This window comes from Stomoxys calcitrans, chromosome 4, assembly GCF_963082655.1.
Source record: "Stomoxys calcitrans chromosome 4, idStoCalc2.1, whole genome shotgun sequence".
NCBI lineage: Eukaryota > Metazoa > Arthropoda > Insecta > Diptera > Muscidae > Stomoxys > Stomoxys calcitrans.
The window spans coordinates 34,121,728-34,144,501 of NC_081555.1; the positions used below are offsets into that span (position 1 = coordinate 34,121,728).

The window sequence follows — 22,774 nt, forward strand, 5'->3', positions numbered from 1 at the left end:
ATGGAAAAGCCTATACATTTATAGCTTAATCATTAGGACGGTCTGAAAACTTCGTAACAAATGCCTTTAAACCAAAAAAAAAATGGAAATGTTGTGTCATCCCGAACGGTCCGACGAAGATTGGTGTCTGCAAAACTATCAGGTAGAATAGCTCGGAAAGCAAACTTGCAGAAGAGTTCAAACAAAGTGTTGGCTCATGAAACATAGTGCGGACCGGAGTAAAAAAGTGGCGAAATATCCTTGGACCGACGAAGTATAAGTCAATATGTTTAGTAATAATGGAGAAAGGATTGTTCGTCGTCCAAAAGGAAAATAATTCCAGATTTACCAAAAAAAAGGGTTAAACTTGAAGATCGTCTCGACGTTCTGAGTGGAGCCATGTCCTCTGTCCGTCCGTCTGTCGAAATCACGATAGCGGTTGAACGCGTAAAGCTAGCCGCTTGAATTTTTTTACAAATTCTTCGTATAAGTGTAGGTTGGTTCGGACTTTAAATGAGTCAAATAGATCCACGTTTTGATATAGCTGCCATATAAACCGATCTTGGGTCTTGGCTTCTTAAGTTTATAGAGGACGCAATTCTTATTCGGTATGACCTTGGTATGACTTCCAACAATTGTGCCAAGTGTGGTTCAAATCGGTTCCTAACTTGATATACCTGCCATATAAACCGATCTCCGAATTTTACTTCTTGAATCTCTAGAGGGAGCAATTATTATCAATTTCGGCTGAAATTTTGATTATCAGATTTGACTGAAATTTTGCAGGCATCGTTTTGGTATGACTTGCAAGAACTTTGGGTTTTCGACTTCCTGGTTTGAGGACCTGAAAAGCCTATTTGTAACTCTCATAACGTTTGAGACTGAAGAATCCGACCTTGACATATTAATCATGACAAAAATTTTCGCAATTTTTAGCCGATTGATCTAAAATAAGAGCCTCTACAAAAATTTCAAAAAATCACAAAATCAGAGTTTTTCGAGAACTGTTCACTACACTTGAACATTACAAAAGATATCCCGCACACAAATTAAGGAGTTTTCTAGGGTTTTTTCGTGCACTTTGCAGCAAATAGAGTTTGAAAATCGGATCATAAATAAGAGCTGGAAAAATATCGATGGCACTATCGATATTTTATTTTTTGTCTGAATATCGATGGATATTTTTTCTATCGTTCCTATCGAAAAAGTTAAATTTTTGTCAAATTGAACAAAAAATAAGCGGCCCGACACTGAATGTATCCTATAAGATACGTTGCGCCATTAGGGGGCGCAATTTTCATCCGATTGGCCTACTTTGCGCCATTAGGGGGCGCAATTTTCATCCGATTGGTCTAAAAAAATGCATCGCGCCTATAGAGGGCGCAATTTTCATCCGATTGGTCTAAAAATATGTACGATGATTTCCCTCATGACTTCGTACTGAGTAATAAAATTTGGTTTGATTCTGTCTGTGCATTGATATTGCTTCTATATAAATCGATCTTCAGTTTTTACTTCTCATTTTCCATTATAGCCTTTATTACAATCAAAAATGAGAGGGAAAAAATCAGGAGATCGAGATGGAAAATTAATGATAGTATCGATACTATTGATATTAATTATTAAAAATATCGAATGTTGCCATTATCTGTCATAAATTTTGGAGGGCCAAGCTGGCCAACTTTGAAGGCCCACCAATGAACCCCCCGGACCGTCTATGGCCCTGAAAGTTTGCACATCAGCTTTATTTATTTCAGTTTATTTCAGATTTTTTGGCTTCTTCGCTAAATTTCTTGATACTCTCTGTCATTTCTTTGTTCTTACCCATTTCATTCTTGATAGTTTCAATGAAATGGGAAAGAAAGTTTGGCCTTCTTCCAGGTTGGCAATCTTATTCATTAAATCTTGTATCAAAGCCACAGTAGAGTTGGTAGATGTTACTATATCCGCTAGAGTCTCTGCGATTTATTCTTTCATCTACAACATCATTGTTTGGACTACTATATACATCCTCCCTGTATTTAGGAACGTTGTAGCTTTCGTTTTTAAATCTGTTTTGGTTACCTTAAGGCTAACTATAAATAGGTACACATGTATATAAATAAATAAGTACAAAAAATACCCCTTCTTCATTGCCAATAGCGTAGAAGCAAGAAGACATCAATCAATAAGCGTTAATGCTGTAAGACAATGTCACTTAAAACTCTTATACATGAAGTTGGCGGTGGTGACGATAATTGCTTTGAAATCTTCTATAGAGAAGATTACTTGTGGGCAGGTGATGATTCTGTCTTTGGTTCTGTTGGTGTGGTGATTTGCTTGCATTTCGTTTGTTCTTTAATTTACGAGATATTGTATTTGTCGCTTCCTCAGTTTTATTAGCTGTATAGGTATAATTAGCATTGACCATATGATCTTCTTCGCTTTGTTGTAGTGAACTGCTACTACTATCGAAGTTGTCAATATTGTCATTGACTTTAACCATCATTTCTTCGGACAATTGTGTTTGTTTTACATTGTCTTCAAACAAATGTTCAGGCATCTCATTCACAATATTGACAGTAGATGTTTGTAATTTGTCATCTAAGTTAGTGTTGATGGTTGTTGTTGATGCAGTTGTGGCTCCAAATGTTAAGACTTCGGTATGTTGATCATGTGTATGGGCTTCAGTGGCCAATGTAGTTGTTTCTTCATAATCTTCTTCATCATACTCCTCAGAGTTGTTATCATTGTTTTCTTCCAAGCTATTGTTGGCAATGTTTGTGTCATTTTTGGAAATCATGTTCTCTTCAATTTCAGTATTTTTTGTTACTGTTTCCCCTGATTGATGTTCCTCATCATCATGCTTTTCTTGTTCCCCAGCATCTGTATTGTCACTATTTTCCTCACCTTCCTCCTCTTCTTCTTCATCTTCATATTCAGCATTATCATCATTGTCATTAATGTTGTCTTCTTTAACTGTGACTGTTAAATTGTCACTATCACTTGGTGTCGCTTCTGTAGTTTTTGTTGTAACCGATGGTGTTGGAGTTGTTGTGGTTGAGGTTGTTGCCGACTTTGGTGTTGTGCTGGTCACAACATCCTCTAAAGACAATGAATCTCCTCCACTACCTTCACTATTAATACTGTTTTCCAGAGTTTGAGGCTCAATTGTTTTCTCCATGGAATCATCAACTAAATCCATCGACACATTGGAGTCACTGGCATTGAATATATTTTCAGTTGTTATATCATCAACTCCGTAATTTTGCAACTCCATAGATGCACTAATGCTGCTAACATTGGAAGTTTCTGTAAGCATATTCTCCTTTTGCAATTCATCTGTTATGTCATTCAATACAACCTCTGTAGTCACATTCTTGATTACTTCGCTTGCCAGCACTTCATTTTCTTTGCTTGCATCTTGAGCAGAGCTTTGCTTCACTTCTGTAGCTGTCTCCTCATCCATTAAATCGTCCTCATAATCCAACTCCTCTTCCGCTTTATTTTCATCATTTTCCTGTTTCGGGCCTTCTTCTTTAGTAACTGTGACTATTGGTGCTATCTCCTTTTCATTCTCCTCATCGTAGTATTCCTCAGACTCCGCTTCACTGCGATTTGTGAGTTTACTTTGAGAGGGTGGAATTACTGGACCTCCGGTCGGTGACACCCATTGTACACCCTGCGCTCCCATTTGCATACATTGAAAGTGCATTTCAAATAGGCCCGATGAAGCCAATTGCACCATGAAATCCATGCAGGCATGCATATTGTCTCCCTGTAATCCTACATCGGACATTTGTACGCACATTGACATGGGAATGTTAAGCATTATGGGTATACAGAATGGCGAGGGATTACGCGTTGATACAGCATATTTGGCAGATTGATTCTCATTGAGGAACATTTCCAAATTGATTTCTTGTTTTGGCTGAATGTAGGTCACATTGGCACACACTGGAAACAGAGAGGAAAGAAATATAAAACAAATAAAAATTAATTGCATTTTATTTAAAGTGGGCACGCAGAAAGATTTATAAAGGGTGATTTTTTTGAGGTTAGGATTTTCATGCATTAGTATTTGACAGATCACGTGGGATTTCAGACATGGTGTCAAAGAGAAAGATGCTCAGTATGCTTTGACATTTCATCATGAATAGACTTACTAACGAGCAACGCTTGCAAATCATTGAATTTTATTACCAAAATCAGTGTTCGGTTCGAAATGTGTTCAAATTTTGACAAATTTTGTTCAGCGATGAGGCTCATTTCTGGTTGAATGGCTACGCAAATAAGCAAAATTGCCGCATTTGGAGTGAAGAGCAACCAGAAGCCGTTCAAGAACTGCCCATGCATCCCGAAAAATGCACTGTTTGGTGTGGTTTGTACGCTGGTGGAATCATTGGACCGTATTTTTTCAAAGATGCTGTTGGACGCAACGTTACGGTGAATGAACACATTTCGAACCGAACACTGATTTTGGTAATAAAATTCAATGATTTGCAAGCGTTGCTCGTTAGTAAGCCTATTCATGATGAAATGTCAAAGCATACTGAGCATCTTTCTCTTTGACACCATGTCTGAAATCCCACGTAATCTGTCAAATACTAATGCATGAAAATCCTAACCTCAAAAAAATCACCCTTTATTAGAAAAATTTAAATCCGGAAAATTTAAAACTATTTATGGACCTGTTTATAGACCTATTCAAATCATACTTGACATGAATGTTGAAAGTCATAACGCAAGTCTTTGTTCCAAATTTTAGTCAAATCAGATGAAAATTGAGGCTTCTAAGTGCTTAAGGAGTCAAATCCGAGGTTCGGTTTAAATGAATGACTAGATTAGTATAACCCCATCCTATGGTGGTGGGTATAAAAAGTTAGAATCGCAACAGCAAAATAGTAATTTCCGGTTTTCCAATTCGCTAACTCCCAAAACGATCGTGGAAGGTTTCGGATAGGGGAATGCTAACTCCCAAAACGATCAAGGAATCACTTTTTATCGTCCGCACAATGGGCTATTTCTATTTAGACCATTTTAGTGAGCAGGTAAAACCTAAGAAAATTACTATATGGACTCCCTGAAGAATGCCATTATACTGGAATGGGTCAAAATGCCGCTATATTACGTTCGTGCAGACGATTAAGAGTAATGGTCAAGGCAAAAAGGTGTTCATATCAAGCAAAAGAGAATCCATTCCGAAATTTAGAATTCTTCTAAACATTGATAATAATTGCGACCTCTATAGGCTTAAGAAGTCAAGATCCCACATCGGTTTATATGTTGTTGGAAGTCATAACAAACCACTTCTTGCAAAGTTTCACCCAAATCGGATAAGAATTGTACCCTCTAGAGGCCCAAGAAGTCAAGACCCCAGATCGGTTCATAAGGCAGTTATATCAGGTTAAAGACTGATTTTCACCTTACTTAGCACAGTTGTTAGAAGTGATATCAAAACACTACGTGCAAAAATTCACCTAAATCGGACGAGAATTGCGCCCCCTAGAGGCTCAAGAAGTCAAGACCCAAGATCGGTTTATATGGCAGCTTTATCAAACCATCGACCGATTTGAACCAAACTTAGCGCAGTTGTTGGAAGTAATACCAAAACACCACCTGCAAAATTTCAGTCAAATCGGATGAGAACTGTGCCCTCTAGAGGCTCAAGAAATCAAGACCCAAGATCGGTTTATATGGCAGTTATATCTGGTTATCCATCGATTTGACCCATACTTGGCACAGTTGTTGGATATCATAACAAAACAAGTCGTACAAAATTTTATTCCAATCGGATAAGAATTGCGCCCTCTAGAGACTCCAGAAGTCAATACCCCAGATCGGTTTACATGAAAGCTGTACCAGTTTATGGGGTATTTTCAACCAAAATTAGCACAGTTATTGTATGTCATACTAAAACGGTATTTCAGCTTAATCGGATAAAAATAGCGCCTTCTAGAAGCTCAAGAAGTCAAGACCCAAAATCGGTTTATATGGCAGCTATATCAAAACTTGGACCGATATGGCCCATTTACAATCCCCACCGACCTACACTAATAGAAGTATTTGCGCAACATTTCAAGCGGCTAGCTTTATTCGTTCGAAAGTTAGCGTGCTTTCGACAGACAGACGGATGGACGGACAGACGGACGGACGGACATGGCTAGATCGACATAAAATATCACGACGATCAAGAACATATATACTTTATGGGGTCTCAGACGAATATTTCGAGTAGTTACAAACATAATGACGAAATTAGTATACCCCCATCCTATGGTGGAGGGTATAAAAACATATTAACACAAAAATAAGTGTTCATTTGAATTGGTAACACTTCGTATTAGCTATCCTGTATACCCTATGTAGGGTCTCAGATCATTAGTATGATGAATTACAAACGAAATGATGAATTACAAACGAAATGATGAATGGTGGAGAGTATAAAAGCACAGAAATACCCTCAGCCATGGTCATGGCAGTTGGTCTTATAAATTATGGCCAAACATTATAGGGGGTGTGGTTTAGTACGTAGAAATCGTGAATGTTTTTCAGTACGGGCTGAATACATACTTCGAAGATTCCACACCCCAAGCGATACAAAAAAAAGCATGTCTGCCTATGACGCTGAACGACTGTGCTCGAATCCTGGCGATAACATATTGAACACGCATATCGAAGAGCTTAACACACCAAACTGTGCCAAATGTTTGCGAAATCGGGTAATAAATGTGCATTTTATGGGACAAAGACCTTAAAACGGGAGATCGGTCTATATGGCAATTATACAATTATAGACCGATCTGAGCCGTATTGAACAACGACTTTGAGAGGCCTTACACAACTCACTGTCACAAATTTCAGCGGCATCGGATAATTTAATGGCCCATAGACCTTAAATCGGCAGATCGGTATATACGGGGTAGCCCCCTTATACAAACAAACAAATTTTGCCCATGAACATTCCACTAAGGAACAGCAGCAAACTTCTCACATTTCAATTAGAGCAGTCCGATTCAAGTTTTAAGCTCAACCTCCTTTAAATAGCCGAGTCCGAACGGCGTGCCGCAATGCGACACCTCTTTGGAGAGAAGTTTTAGTGCCTCACGAATGTTGCCAGCAGTAGGAGGGGAAAACCACCGCTGAAATATTTTTCTGATGGTCTCGGCAGGATTGTAACCCAGGCGTTCAGCGTCATAGGCTGACATACTAACCTCTGCGCTATGGTGGCCTCCCCCCCCCTCCCCTTGTTTTCCATACAACTCCCCTAAGTTGGTTCCTGCCTGGTATTGTGTCCCCACCTAAATACCGGTGTTTTTAAACCGCGAAAGCCGGCCAACGACATAGAAAATGGTCCAACGTCTTATCATTTTCTCATATGGCCCAGACATGTTATCACTTGCCGCGCCGATTTTACATAAGTGAGCTTGTAGTCCTATGTGTCCCGTTATGATACCAAAAGCTATACTGACCTCCTTCTTACTTCCTTTCAGTTATAGCCTCGTTCTCTCACGATACGGATCACACTATAGGATTTTCACCGTCCTACCGACCGTTTCGCTGTTCCATAGGGTTGCATGTGCATTCGTCCCTCACGCCCTTAACTCGGACTGCGCCGACCCGAAAAGCTTTAGGTTAACCAAGTCTATCGACGGCAGTTCTCTGGCCTTCACTGCCAAAACTTCTGCTTACTCATTCCTAGTTACTCCGTTATGGCCCGGCACCCAAACTATGGGGATTGTGCCATCCTCAGAGAAGTGGCCTTAATATCTTTCTTACATCCTAGTACAGTTCGTCATCTTACTCTCCTGGTTGTTATTGCTTTTATGGCCATTTTATTATTTTCCGTAAAGATGTTCACACTCGACGTCCTCAAGTTAGTACCACACCACCTCACTTATTCCGTGATAGCCCGGATCTCCGTCTGCAGGACCCATATTATGATCAGGTAGTCTAAAACAGATTTCAGTTCCTGGGTTCTCAATGTAGACACTAAGGCCCACTCTGTCCCCTAGCTTTGATCCATCCGTGTGACATAATCTTCCAGACGGCAATTCTAGGATTCCGTCAGTCCAAGACTGTGCCGCTGGCAGCAGTGCCTCGCACTCACCCTCAAGTATCTTCTCAGGTATCCGATCGGAAACCTCTTCCCTTTCTTCCAGGTTTTCTATTGTCGCCTCGATTATACCGACATGGTATGAGCTGCTCCCATCCTCAATCCTTTCTCCCATCGCCTTAAGTCTCATAGCCGTAGTGGCTGCTTCACACTTAATCTGTATGTCTATGGATCGGATATCTAGAATAGTCTCTAGTGCCCTAGTGGGCGTGATGCTCATCGCTTCGATTATGCCAAGACAATATGTTCTCTGAACTTGTTGTATGGTCCTAACGTTGCACTTTTTCTCCATAGCAGTCCACCAAACTACAGAGCCAGCATTAGTAATTGGATGGTTAAGTTAAGTTGGATGGGTTGTCCAACAAAGTTTACTCGGAGGCCAGTTTGGCCTATTGTGGTAGCCTAGAGAGTGAAACGGAAGATAAAGAAGATCTGAGACCTTGGACTAGAGGTAATACACGAACGAAAGAAAGACGGGAGGAATGGGGAACCCGAGCGGGAGAGGAAAAAACGCCCGTCCCCACGCAAGCACGAATGTACCTTCGCTGGAGCTTATGGCTTTCCCGTCGGAACCATCCTGTTCCTTCAACAAATCTCAGAAGACATACCGGAGGTACAGTTGCAAGTTCACCCAGATCACAGAAGAAGCGGCTCTCCAAAAAGGAGAGCATACGTCTCTACAGACCCGGGCAAGAACACAGCAAGTGCTCAAAAGTCTCCTCCTCATCCTCATCGAGGCAACGCCTACAGAAGCCATTGTGAGGTATCCCCATGCGCGCCGCCATGTAGCCTATGGCACAGTGTCCGGTTATGACCCATGTCAAGGTCCTCATATACCTCATATCGAACGCCAGCTACACTCTCGTCCTCCTCTGGTCGATGGCCGGCCATAGCACCTTTGCAGTCCGGCAACCATATACCGAGTCCACCTCGCCACCGATGCCGCCCTGGCCATCCCCTCTTCTTTGTTCAGTAACTCGACAAATTACACGTAGGCAAGACCGATGACTAGTCCGCCAGGCGCAGACGAAACCCTCCTGGCGCACTCGTCCGCGCTGTCATTTCCTGGAATCCCTTCGTGCCCAGGAACCCATGTCAGCGTCACATCATGTGCGCGGAGCCTATCCAGGGACTCCAAACAATCCGTCACGCATCTCAACCTCACCATCTTCGACCCTAAGACCTTGAGTGGCGCCCTACTGTCCACATAATTTCTAAGTTTCGAGGGCGGTAAGTCCCTTACCAGAATTTCTGTTGCGGCCACTGCAATGGCACAAACCTCTGCCTGAAAGACCGTACACTCGTCCGGCAGTCTCAGAGACATACTGATATTAAGTGCATCAGAGTGGACTTAGAAATCCTGTCCTCGACCCTAACTTCAGTAGTAAGTGGTTAATCACCACTGAACATTTTGTTTATGTTCACTCCGGGATTTGAACCCAGGTGTTCGGCGCCATAAGCGGATATGCTAACATTTGCACGGTGGCCTTCTCAGCATGTAAACCAGTTTCTTTCTCGCATATCCGATTCTTTTTTATATGCAGTTTCATCTTATACCTATTCTTCAGATAGTCCACATCGGCGAAACCCCCAAAAAGGGCTTGTAGCACGATAAGGTTATTAAAAAACCAGTAAGAGCGTGCTAAGTTCGGCCAGGCCGAATCTTATATACCCTCCACCATGGATCACATTTGTCGTGTTCTTCTCCCGTCATCTCTTCTTAGGCAAAAAAATGATATAAGAAAAGATTTGCTCTGCCATTAGAGCGCTATCAATATATGGTCCGGTTCGGACCACAATCAAGTTATATGTGGGAGACCTGTGTAAAATGTCAGCCAGTTGGAATAAGAATTGCGCCCTTTGGGGGCTCAAGAAGTAAAATAGAGAGATCGATTTATTTGTGAGCTGTATCAGGCTATAGACCGATTCAGACCATAATAAACACGTATGTTGATGGTCATGAGAGGATCCGTCGTGCGAAATTTCAGGCAAATCGGATAATAATTGTGACCTCTAGAGGCTCAAGAAGTCAAGATCCCAGATCGGTTTATATGACAGCTATATTAGTTTATGAACCGATTTGTGCCGATATATGGCACAGTTGTTGAAAGTCGTAATAAAATACGTCATGCAAAATTTCAGCCAAATCGGATAGGAATTGCGCCCTCTAGAAGCTCAAGAAGTCAAGTCCCCAGATCGGTTTATATGACAACTATGCCAGGTTATAGACCGATTTGAACCATATTTGACACAGCTGTTATATATCATAGCGAAACACGTCGTGCAAAATTTCATTCCATTCGGATAAGAATTGCGCCCTCTAGAGGCTCAAGAAGTCAATACCCAAGATTGGTTTATATGACAACTATGCCAGGTTATAGACCGATTTGAACCATACATGACACAGTTGTTATATATCATAGCGAAACACGTCGTGCAAAATTTCATTCCAATCGGATAAGAATTGCGCCCTATAGAGGCTCAAGAAATCAAAACCCAAGATCGGTTTATATGTCAGCTATATCAGATTATGGACCGATTTGAACCATACTTGACATAGTTGTTATATATCATAGCGAAACACGTCGTGCAGTTTCATTCCAATCGGATAAGAATTGCGCCTTCTAGAGGCTCAAGAAATGAATACCCAAGATTGGTTTATATGGCAGCTATATCAGGTTATGGACCGATTTGAACCATCGGGTAAGAATTGCGCTTTCTAGAGGCTCAAAAATCAAGACCCAAGATCGCTTTATATGGCAGCTATATCAAAACATGGACCGATATGGCCCATTTACCGACCTACGCTAATAGGAAGTATTTGTGCAAAATTTCAAGCGGCTAGCTTTACTGCTTCGAAAGTTAGCGTGCTTTCGACAGACAGATGGACGAACAGACAGACGGACGGACGGACAGACGGACGGACGGACAGACGGACGGACGGACAGACGGACGGACGGACAGACGGACGGACGGACAGACGGACGGATTTGGCTAGATCGACATAAAATGTCACGACGATCAAGAGTATATATACTTTATGGGGTCTCAGACGAATATTTCGGGTAGTTACAAACAGAATGACGAAATTAGTATACCCCCATCCTATGGTGGAGGGAATAAAAAATGAAATTTATTTGCGAGAGGAGTACGAATCTGGCCATGAAAATACGGACATGGCAGCCTATCGGGACAATATCGAAATCAAATAAAGGCTATTTGGTAAAAGAGTATGTATCCGACGATCAAATATAAGGTCAAGTATCAGCGGACTCGGACCGACTTAGATCCCTGGCCCTTACATTCGTGAAAACTCAGCGACTTTCGGGTCATGTAAGAGTGTTCACTGGTATTGATTGGTATTTTGAGTTGCTAAGATTGTCATTTCTAACCACCACTGCAATATTCAATCCAGTCATCTCAAAATGGACCTCCCTAACATATGCGCATGTGTATTCACTGCATTTAATAATAATTTGTGATTTTCTCACATTCCCACCAAAATCTGCATAATGAAATTCCAAATGTGCCTAAATCACGAATCATCCATATGAAGTGAATTCATTATAAAATTGCATTAAGTTGTACTGCAACAATGTTTGATGCATAGCAAATGCTCAATTAAGTTTAATTAGCTTTTAAAGAAGTTCATAAATAATTTTATTTGAAAAATAATTTCTTTGGTTGTAAACTGAGTAGTAAATCTCAATGAGTCTTTTGTCTATCCAACCTAACTGTCTGCCTGTCTGTCAGTTCGCCTGTGTGCTTGCTCGCTGTCTATCTGCATACAGTAGTGAAATAATCTGAGTGACATTGTCATTGAAAGTGAATACTTTTAAAAATAAATCACCGACAATTTCATTTGCATGCTAGGTAGGAATTTTCATTTCCATCTCTTCTACGATAGGCCGATCGACCCACCATTCCTCCCTCTTTCGTTGGTGGCAAGGAAAAACTAAACTACATCAAGCAAACATAATTTGTGAACAACAACGAGAAAGTTGTCTTCGAATCGAATCAGAGTTGAAAGTGTGAAGCAAGAGCGTCAGTGGCAACACCATCAAGATCGTCATCGCCATCGCCATCGTCAACAACAAAACCCACCGCAACGTCAGCCAAAAGTCGGCGCCAACAATTTGTGGCAGAGGGTGTTAAAAACTTTAAAAACAATTGAATTTAATTGTATGCTAATGTCGCAGATAAGAAATGAAAAAAAAATGTACAAAAAATGTACAAAAATTAACTGCTACGTGAGTTATTGTGTAAGTCAACATTTTGCTTCATTACACAAGCGATTTAGGCTGGAAATGGATCATCTTGGAAAATTGTGGTAACTTACATTACGCCACATAACCAAAGATTAAACGAATGGATTTGAGAACTGCAACTTAGGAGCTTTTAAATTGTTGAAAGCATTTAATATTCACATTGTGATATTATTGTATTTACACACTCTTAATGGTCCTATAAGACCTTAAAAAGAACAAGTTTGCCTGTGATAACCATGGATTTTCCACACCATGGATTGTGCTAACAATTGCTCAGTTTATATGGGGATTATTTCCAAGGAGTTGACAACTATACCGAAATATTGTCCCATCAGAATCAAATTTCTAATTGGATGATAAATGTGGCTTATGGACCTTTAATTGGCAGGTTGGTCTATATGGCAGCCATATCAAAATATGGTTTGAATTTGCCCATACTCGGCTTGGGTATACGGTGGCTAAGGACAACTCGCTGTTCCAAATTTAAGCGAAACAAGTAAAAGCGTGCTAAGTTCGGCCGGGCCGAATCTTATATACCCTCTACAATGCATCAAATTTGTCGAGTTCTTTTCCTGGTATCTCTGTTGTGCTGTTTCAGGCTATAGACCAATTCGGACTATATTTGACACGTATGTTGAAGGTCATGAGAGCGCCCTCTAGAGGCTCAAGAAGTCAAGATCCCAGATCAGTTTATATGGCAGCTATATCAGGTTATGTACCGATTTGCACCATACTTAGCACAGTTATTGGAAGTCATAACAAAACACACCTCATGCAAAATTTCAGCCAAATCGGTTGAGAATTGCGCGCTCTATGGGCTCAAGAAGTCAAGTTCCAAGATCAGTTTATATGACAGCTATACCAGATTATGAACCGATTTGAATCATGTTTAGCACAGTTGTTGGAAGTGATATCAAAGCACTAGGTGCAAAATTTCAGACAAATCGGACGAGAATTGCGCCCTCTAGAGGCTCAAGAAGTCAAGACCCAAGAACGGTTTTTATGGCAGCTATATCAAAACATGGACCGATTTGGCCCATTTACAATCCCAACGGACCTTCACTAATAAAAAGTATTTGTGCAAAATTTTAAGCGGCTAGCTATGCTCCTTCGAAATTTAGCGAGCTTGCGACAGACAGACGGAAGGACGGATATGGCTAGATCGACTTAAAATGACATGACGATCATGAATATATATACTCTATGGGGTCTCAGACGCATATTTTGAGGTGTTACAAACAGAATGACGAAATTAGTATACCCCCATCCAATGATGGAGGGTATGACAAGTAAAAGCGTGCTAGGTTCGGCCGGGCCGAATCTCATATACCCTCCACCATGAATCAAATTTGTCGAGTTCTTCTCCCGGTATCTCTTTTGTGCTGTTTCAGGTTATAGACCGATTCAGACCATATTTGACACGTATGTTGAAGGTCATAAGAGAAACCGTTGTACAAAATTTTAGCCAATTCGGCCTCTAGAGGCTCAAGAAGTCAAGATCCCAGATCGGTTTATTTGACACCTAAATCAGGTTATGGACCGATTTGAACCATACTTAGTACAGTTGTTGGACGTCATAAAAAACATGTCACGCCAAATTTCCGCCAAATCGGCTAGGAATTGCGCCCACTAGAGGCTCTAAAAGTAAAATAGGGAGATCGGTTTATATGGGAGCTGTATCAGGCTATAGACCAATTCGGAACGCATTTCACACGTACGTTGAAGTCCATGAGAGAAACCGTTGTGCAAAATTTCAGCCAAATCGGATAATAATTGCACACTCTAGAGGCTCAAGAAGTCAAGATCCCCCAACGGTTTATTTGACAGCTATATCAGGTTATGGACCGATTTGAACCATACTTAGTACAGTTATTGGAAGTCATAACAAAACATGTCATGCCAAATTTCAGCCAAAACGGATGGTAATTGCTCCCTCTAGAGGATCAAGAAGTCAAGACCCCAGTTCGGTTTATATGACAACTATATCAGGTTATGAACCGATTTCCACCAACTTTAGCACAGTGGTTAGAACTCATACCGAAACACTTCATGGCAAATTTCAGCCAAATTAGATAATAATATCGCCCTCTAGAGTCTCAAGAAGTCAAGACCCAAGATCGGTTTATATGACAGATATATCAAAACATGGACCTATTTCCACTATTCTTAGCACAGTTGTTAGAACTCATTCCGAAACACCTCATGGCAAATTTCAGCCAAATCGGATAATAATTACGCCTTCTAGAGGCTCAAGAAGTCAAGATCCATGATCGGTTTATATGGCAGCTATATCAAAACATGGACCGATTTGGCCCATTTACCATCCCAACCGACCTACACTAATAAGAAGTATTTGTGCAAAATTTCAAGCTGCTCCTTCGAAAGTTTGCGTGCTTTCGACAGACAGGCGGACGGACATGGCTAGATCGACAAATGACATGACGATCAAGAATATATATATCTTATGGGGTCTTAGACGCCTATTTCCAGGTGTTACAAACAGAATGACGAAATTAGTGTAGCCCCATCCTATGGTGGAGGGTTTAAAAAGGTAAATCGAAACATGATGCCATCTGAACCATCTCTGGTGGGAACAAAGAGAGGTCAATTCAATGTACTTAGTTTCAGCGAAATCAGGTCTAAAGACACTAAATCGGCAGAACTGTCTATATGACAGCTTTATAGAAATGTGATTCAATCTAGACCAGATAGATTCTTTTAGCAGCTACATCTAAATATGGTTTGAGGTGGACCATACTCGGTTCGGATATCGGGTGGCCAAGTGCGATTTTTATGGGCTTAGGACCCTATATCTGCAGATCAGTGTTAGCGAAATTGGGAAATAAATTCGTTGTTGTGGCCTTAAGACCCCATACCGAGTCTTTATGGAAGCTATATTTAAATTCTAATTTGGCAGACCTTAAATTAATAAATCGGTTTTTATGGAGACCGATGAGGACCACGCCCACTAGGGCACTGGAAACTATTTTAGATATCCGACCCCATTGACACACAGATTAAGTGTGAGGCAGCCACTGCGGCTATAAGACTTAATGCGATGGGAGAATGGATTGAGGATGGGAGCAGCTCATACCATCGCGGTATAATCGAGGCGACGATAGGAAATCTGGAAGGAAGGGAAGAGGTTTCCGATCGGATACCTGAGATGAACCTTGAAGTCGTGTGCGAGGCACTGTTGCCATCGGCAACGTGAAGTGGTGTGTTGCTAACGCGAGGACGTTGGGTGTAAACATCTTTACCGACAGTAAAATTGCCATAAGGGCAATAACAACCAGGACGGTAAGGTTAAGAACAGTCGTGCAGTGTAAGAAAGAGATTAACGCCTTCCCTGAGGATGGCAAAATCCGCATCGTTTGGGTGCCGGGCCATAACGGAGTAAGGGGAAATGGAAGGGCAGACGATTTGACGGTGAGGGCCAGAGGACAGGTGTCAACAAACTTGGTTAACCCGAATTCGTTCGGATTGACGAAGTCCGAGTTAAGGGCGTGGGCGACTTATGCACATGCAACCCTGTGGAACAGTGAAACGGTCGGTAGGAAGGCAAAAATCCTATGGGGGGATCCAGACCTTGAGAAGACGAGGCTATTACAGAAGGGAAGAAAGAAGGAGGTCAGTATAGCTATTGGTATCATAACGGGACACATAAGACTATGAGCTCACTTATGTAAAGTCGGTGCGGCAAGTGATAGCATGTGTGGGGCATGCGGGGAAGATGATGAGACGTTGCAGCATTTCGGCACTTAGGTGGAGACACAATACTAGACATGAACCAACTTAGAGGAGTAGTATTGAAAACAATTAAGGATTTTGTAAGTAGCACGGAATTCCTAACTTAAAAGTTTCTTTCTGAGAGGTTACTTTGTAGTTTTTAGAGCGCACAACAAGCCGATTACTGGCTAAGGCATGGGGCTGATTAATATCTGCATCCTCTTTTCAACCTAACCTAACCATATGACAATTATATCCAAATATACTACATTTTGGTCCATTCGGTAATGTAAACTCCCAATGGAATAAATACGGATCTATGCTCAATATCTCTTTTTTTTAAGTCTGTAGCGTGATTACAACTGCCTGACAATATTAGTGTAATACGAAAAAAGAGCCAAGGATTACAACATATTAGATTTAAGAGATATACCTTTAAGATAGTTGTCACCTTCGAGAAAGGAAATCAGCCCAAGAAAAACCCTGAGGTCCGCAGACTTTATAACAGAGCACGGCATCAATAAGCGGAAGAATCTTGGGATGTGTATCACACACGGCTCAAGGAATGCAATAAGATTACTAGATCAGCAAAGGTGGCCTCTGGAAACGTTTCTGCGACCAGGTCGATAGCGTCAATGACGCCGCTAAGATGAAAAAATGTTTTCTCTCAAAAACCCATGTCCAAACTGAAACTTAAGTAGACGACATGAAAGCAAGCGCAAAGACAACGGAGAACATTTTGTGGCTTTTGATGAAAACGCATTTTCCACAGGATATGACGAAATCACAGAGACACCGGAATCCTGGAATAATGAGGTTGATCGAAGAAATTTATGGTCAAGGAAGCCTTGTGGAGCTTTAAACCTTTTAAGTCACTCGAACCTGATGGAGTATTTCCGGTGTTACTACAGACGGAGGCGGACTATTTGGCGCTCCATCTGGCCTGTATTTTCACAGCGTACCTAGGACTTTCATATACTCCGAAAGTCTTACAGGAGCCAAGGGTGGTATTCATACCCAAGCCCGGCAAGGCATGTTATGCGACACCAAAGGCTTACAGGCCTATAAGCCTTACGTCCTATCGATACAAAACCATGGAACACATTGTGGATACCATGGTAAAGAGTAGAACAGCCAGCGAACTGATCAAATATAAACAACATGCCTATGTAAAGGGAAGGTCGGTGGCGACTGTCCTGCACGAGGTTCTGCATAAAATAAAAGAATCCTTCGATGCCAAGTCGTACACACTGGCAGAATGCATTGACATCTAGATGGCTTTTAACAATGTGCGGACCGACACATTGATCCAATCATTAGACCAGTTTCGGATGAAGCAGGTCCTTAGAGACTCGATAAACCATATGCAACGGAACTGGTGGATATATTGTGGATCTGAAGATATAAATATAAGGGAGAAAATGACACGTCACAGGTGGGCATATTATCGCATATATAACAACCAGATGGCTCACGACTGGGCTAGACCTAGGCGTCTCAATGTAAACCCAGAGAAGACCGAAATCAGCCCGTTCACTAGGAAGACGAAGGTGGGCCAATTTGATGCCCTACGTTCCCTCAATAGAACGACTTCGATTTCCGACATGGTCAAATACTTAGAAGTGATCTTGGACAGGAAACTTTAGAATTGCCACATTCAGGAGCGTCCCGAGAAGGCTCACAGATGTTGGGCGCTATGCAGACGGGCCGTAGGCTCCAAATGGGGCCTGAATCAGAGCGTAGTCCATTGGCTCCACAGAGAAGGCGGAAATCTTCTTGTTCACGAGGAAGACAGGGATGGGTCAATTTGACGGACCTAGTTTTCTCAACAGCACGATATCGATATCCGACAAAGTCAAATACTTGGTATTGATCTTGTACCAAATTCTTCAACATCAGCCATATTTTTTCCCATGCCTCGATGGAAGACAAGGATGAACAGACCAAGGATATTTTTCACGAGCGCATAGAGGGCGAAGATAGGGAAGTAAAATATTTTTAGGCCAACATTCGGAAAATTTAGCCTCCACGAGATAACTTCCGATAATGGGTTGAGGGTAGTAGATTTCACCGCGGCAAAAAACATGGTAGTAGCAGTTTTCAACATAAATTCACAAAGCCATATGGTTATGCCTAGTTCTGGCAGTATCGAACCATGTTAGATTTACAATCGATCCGAGGATCGAGCATAGATTTGCATCATTGCCTTGTTGCAGCTAAGGTTCGCACTCATTTAAACATGGCGAGAAAAGTACGATCTGACACTGCATTGAAACACAATGCAAACGCTTTGAAAAGCCGCAAACACAACAGATGGCAACGGCATATCCACTCAACTGACCAAACTGTTTGATGAAAGCACTCCTTGTACCGATGATATAACGACGCAGTGACAAACCAGTGGAGTGGGCATTTCATCTAAAAAGTCCCGAAATCCATACTTAGGTACTGGAATCCAGCCCCAAGATACCTATGGTACGACCAAGTGTCGATGATACTGCCAAGAATGGTACATACAGATCAACCCTGCTGTCAGTAGCAACGAGCCCGGTAAAGCGTAAGGTGGGAAAAGGAGGGAGGAGTAACGTCTATTCCACGGGCCGAACTTTGCATACCCACTAACTCCGGTGTACATGTAAACCCTCTTTTGCCGCAATCTGCTGAAAATTGGATAACTTATGCACCCAAATTTGGCACGGACATTGAGTGGTGTAATAAATATAAGTCACTGTTGAATTTTGTATTGCAAATTTCAGCGAAATCGGATAAAAAATAAAGCTTTTATGGGCTTCAGAACCTTGATTGGCAGATCGCTCTATATGGAAGCTATATCTAAATATTGTCCGATACAAACAATATTTGGGACGGACGTCGGGAGACCTAAAACTACCCACTGTTTCAAATTTCAACGAAATTGGGAAATAAATAGAGCTTTTATGGGCTTCAGGCACTTTATCGGCAGATCGGTCTATATGGCAGCTATATCTAAATATAGTCCGATCTGAACCATATTTGGGTCAGATATCGGGAGGCTGAAAATAACTCACTGTTGCAAATTTCAGCGAAATCGGTTAAAAAATAAAGCTTTTATGGGCTTCAGAACCTTTATCTGGAGATCGGTCTATATGGCAGCTATATCTAAATATAGTCCGATCTGAACCATATTTGGGTCAGATATCGGGAGGCTAAAAATAACTCACTGTTGCAAATTTCAGCGAAATCGGGTAATAAATAAAGCTTATGTGGTTTTCAGACCCTTTATCGGGATATCGGTCTATATGGTAGCAATATCTAAATATGCACCGATCTAATCCATATTTAGGTCAGATGTCGGGAGGCTTAAAATAACTCACTGTTGCAAATTTAAGCGAAATCAGGTTATAAATAAAGCTTTTGTGGTTTTTAGACCCTATATCGGGAGATCGGTCTATATGGTAGCTATATCTAAATATAGTCCAATCTGAATCATGTATGGGTAAGTTGTTGGGAAGCCTTAAATTACTCACTGTTTCAAATTTCAGCAAAATCGGATGAAAAATAAAGTTTTTATGGACATTAGACCCAACACCAAAAGATCGGTCTATATAGCAGCTATATCCAAATATGGTCCAATTTGGCCCGGTCAAGAACTAAACTAGCGTGCATCAAAAATTCTGTGTCTGTCTGTCTGTATCTGTGCCAAATTTCAGCTCAATATCTCAATTTTTGAAGGCTCTAGAGTGATTACAACAGACGGACGGACGTGGCTATATCGTCTTAGAATTTTACGACGATCCGAAATATATATACTTTGTAGGGTCATAACTTGATATTTCGATGTATTGCAAACGGAATGACTAAATTGATATACCCCCTATCCTGCGGTGGTGGGTATAAAAAGGAGATGGAAAGTGTGAGTAAATTCAGTTAGAATGAAGTCCTGAAATTCTACCAAAGGATCAAACATCAAACCGAAAGCATTAGTACAGGTACATCCTCTTGCAGAGACAAAGACGGAAATATGGATATCGCAGAACCAATCTCTGATGGTGGCATAAAATGTTTACCACCTAGTCAGAATGAGGTCCAAGTAACAGTAAGAGTGATCCGATTGAAGAACAACAAGGCAGCACGAGCCGATGGGTTGCCCGCTGAACTATTTAAGACCGGAGGGACAATTATCCATCAGCCGTACAATTATCCGTCAGCGGCATAAAATGTTTACCACCTAGTGAGAATGAGGTCTAAGTAACAGTGATCCGATTGAAGAACAACAAGGCAGCACGAGCCGATGGGTTGCCCGCTGAACTTTTTAAGACCGGAGGGATAATTATCCATCAGCCGTAATAGGTGTGAAGTCTTCTAGGGATGTACGTTGGTTGGTATGTTTTACTTATACAGAATTTATTGCGAAACCGCCTTTATGGTACAAATATCACACTAATCACGCTCGACAATCCTGTCTATAAGCTGTGCTTTTCCCAATGCATGTGTTTTTGTGTAATGGCAGATTTTTTGTCTTCACAAATTAGACTACTGTACATGGTTATGTGCATCTGTTGTATTGAGGCTTCGAACGCTGGACAACGGCAACGGCTCTCGCTGTTGCTTCGTGTGCCAAGGTTCGAATTCGTCATTAAATTTTACATTTTTCGTCTATTTCTCTTTCGAGACGAGCTCAATGCTGGGAGATTTTCTTTGCAAACGATTTTACTTGATTTTTTCAATATTGCCACAATGTCACTCATACAACCCGTCAATTTTTGAACTTTTGCATTACAATACAGGTGTTTAAATACAGCTTGTCTGTCTAGCTATAGAATGCATTTTTAATTTAATGTTTAAAAATGCCAAACACTTTGGCATACAATAAATGTATTTTCTTTCTTCACAACGCATTTTGATTAGATCATAAATTTTGTGCAAACTAAATTGTTGAATGGCCAAAATACAATTTGCACGCAATGTTATATAAATGACAGCTTTTTGTTGAATTGCAAATTATTCCATAACTTTTGCAAGTGACTAATTTGTATTCAATCAGTAAATTGACGATTATGAACGGACAGCATGTGAATGTATTACAATTTCACTGATATATGGTATCATCTTTCTTTTGGCCGTAAATTTCTCATACACTTTAGACACTTTGGGCGACCTTTTGTTTGTGTGAAATCATTCAATCATAAGAGTACGCAAAAAAGAAACATTTTTAACTAACTATGCTCCAATGTTAGACATGTACAAAATGAACAATTAAATGTTTGATTTTCAATTTCATTTTGTATCACAAGTGGTGTTTTATACATCTGTAAGTCCACTTTGGAATGGTTTGCATTGATTGAAGATTGAGGTAACTAATAACCATTAATATTTGAAGCACGTACTTTTCTGATCAAAATTATATTGCTTGACTTTGATGCCAACACAACAGCCGCACAGGGGTCCCGTACACTCGCAGGGTTTTCCAAATGTTGACCATATCGAACCCTTTTCGGAGAATTTCAGTTTGGCCAAACTGCGACCGCGCGACACCGAGACAGTGGGAGGCAATAAAGTTTGCTTTGTCTTAAGATCGTAAAATATGAGACCATTGTTGTAGCTGCGATTTTCGACTAGAATGCAAGAGGATATCACTGCGATAGCAAAGACACAACACTTCTGCATAAATGACATATTCGTAATTTATTTATTGGATTTTTGCTTTTTTTTGGATTCTTGTTTTATTTTTGTTGTAATTTTTCTTTTTTGACAGTATGCCGTTAGTTTCGAACACAATTTGTTTATTACTTTGTTTGACTAATAACAACTCCAATTGCTTGCCGATTTAATGTTGTGGTTTTATTGACCGATCATCCGACCGACCGCACTCTTCGAACGTTTATTATGCATTAAACTTTTCTTTGTGGCTAGCATTTGTTTAAAAATGAAATTGAAACTGTTTTTTTTCGGTTTGTTTGGCAGCTTGTGCTGTGCGCATTTCTCGGCTCGGTTGGGGCGCATGCGCAAAGATGGGTGCCAAACAGCCTGCCTGCTTACTTACTTTGGTCTCACTTCGTTCCGCCGTCACCAACTTCACCATCTTCATGATCATCGTCGCAGTCATCGTCAACAACAACTGTAGCTAGCACCTCCAGCTAAAAGAGACTTTGTAAGTACGTTATAGTTTGCATGCAATGCTCAAACGTGATCGTGCCTTGGCTTTAGTTAAAGAATGTGTGCATCAGTGTTGCCAGTTGCAGTTTAAAATAGATATTTCTTTTAAATATCAATAATATGTAGGAATATAAAATTTCAAATTTTCAATATTTCGTTGAATCAGAAGCAAATGGAGTTCGGTGTATGTGGCATTTATGTCCATATATGGTCTGACCTAGACCATACTGTGCATCGCAGTTGCAAATGAAAATTTGCCCACGAAAATTCCATTAGGGAACAGGGGACAAACTTCTCGCATATCAATAAAGCTGCTATTACACAATCTGACATATCATATGTATTTTCGAAAATAGCAACTCTGAAATTTATACTCATCGTGTGATACGCACGAAAAATTTTGTATTTGTTTTCGATTAAATCGAGCTTTTATTTCATTGTGCCGATTAGAGCGCGTTCTGTTCGTATTTGATGTATAAAAGTCAAGTCTCATGAATACAGCAAGTGAAAGCTGATATGATAAGTCTGATCGTGTAATAGCAGCTTAAGTGCTGCCCACTCCAAGTTT

The 22,774-nt window shown here is 40.8% G+C and overlaps 1 protein-coding gene across 3 annotated transcripts; it reads right to left on the reverse strand.

Annotated features, from left to right (window-relative positions):
* Positions 1–1,759: 1,759 nt before the first annotated feature.
* Positions 1,760–22,166, reverse strand: LOC106092483 (putative uncharacterized protein DDB_G0289963). 3 transcript variants are annotated; one of them, XM_013259368.2, is made up of 2 exons: positions 22,094–22,166; positions 1,760–3,915 (listed from the first exon to the last, which is right to left on the reverse strand). In XM_013259368.2, coding segments are annotated over exons 1-2 (1,731 nt in total). In that variant the 5' UTR covers positions 22,095–22,166; the 3' UTR covers positions 1,760–2,185. The 3 variants fall into 3 exon arrangements, with proteins under 3 accessions (XP_013114822.2, XP_013114821.2, XP_013114819.2); XM_013259367.2 differs by lacking the exon at positions 22,094–22,166 and adding an exon at positions 21,841–21,929; XM_013259365.2 differs by lacking the exon at positions 22,094–22,166 and adding an exon at positions 21,438–21,923.
* Positions 22,167–22,774: the final 608 nt, after the last annotated feature.

What these genes read in the sequence shown, in the direction of transcription:
- LOC106092483 (XM_013259365.2), bottom strand. Translation starts at nt 21,726, where the DNA reads ATGTCATTTATGCAGAAGTGTTGTGTCTTTGCTATCGCAGTGATATCC. An exon ending in ATATAATTTTGATCAGAAAA is followed by an intron (nt 3,916 to 21,437) that starts GTACGTGCTTCA and finishes CTCTGTTTCCAG; the next exon opens with TGTGTGCCAATGTGACCTAC.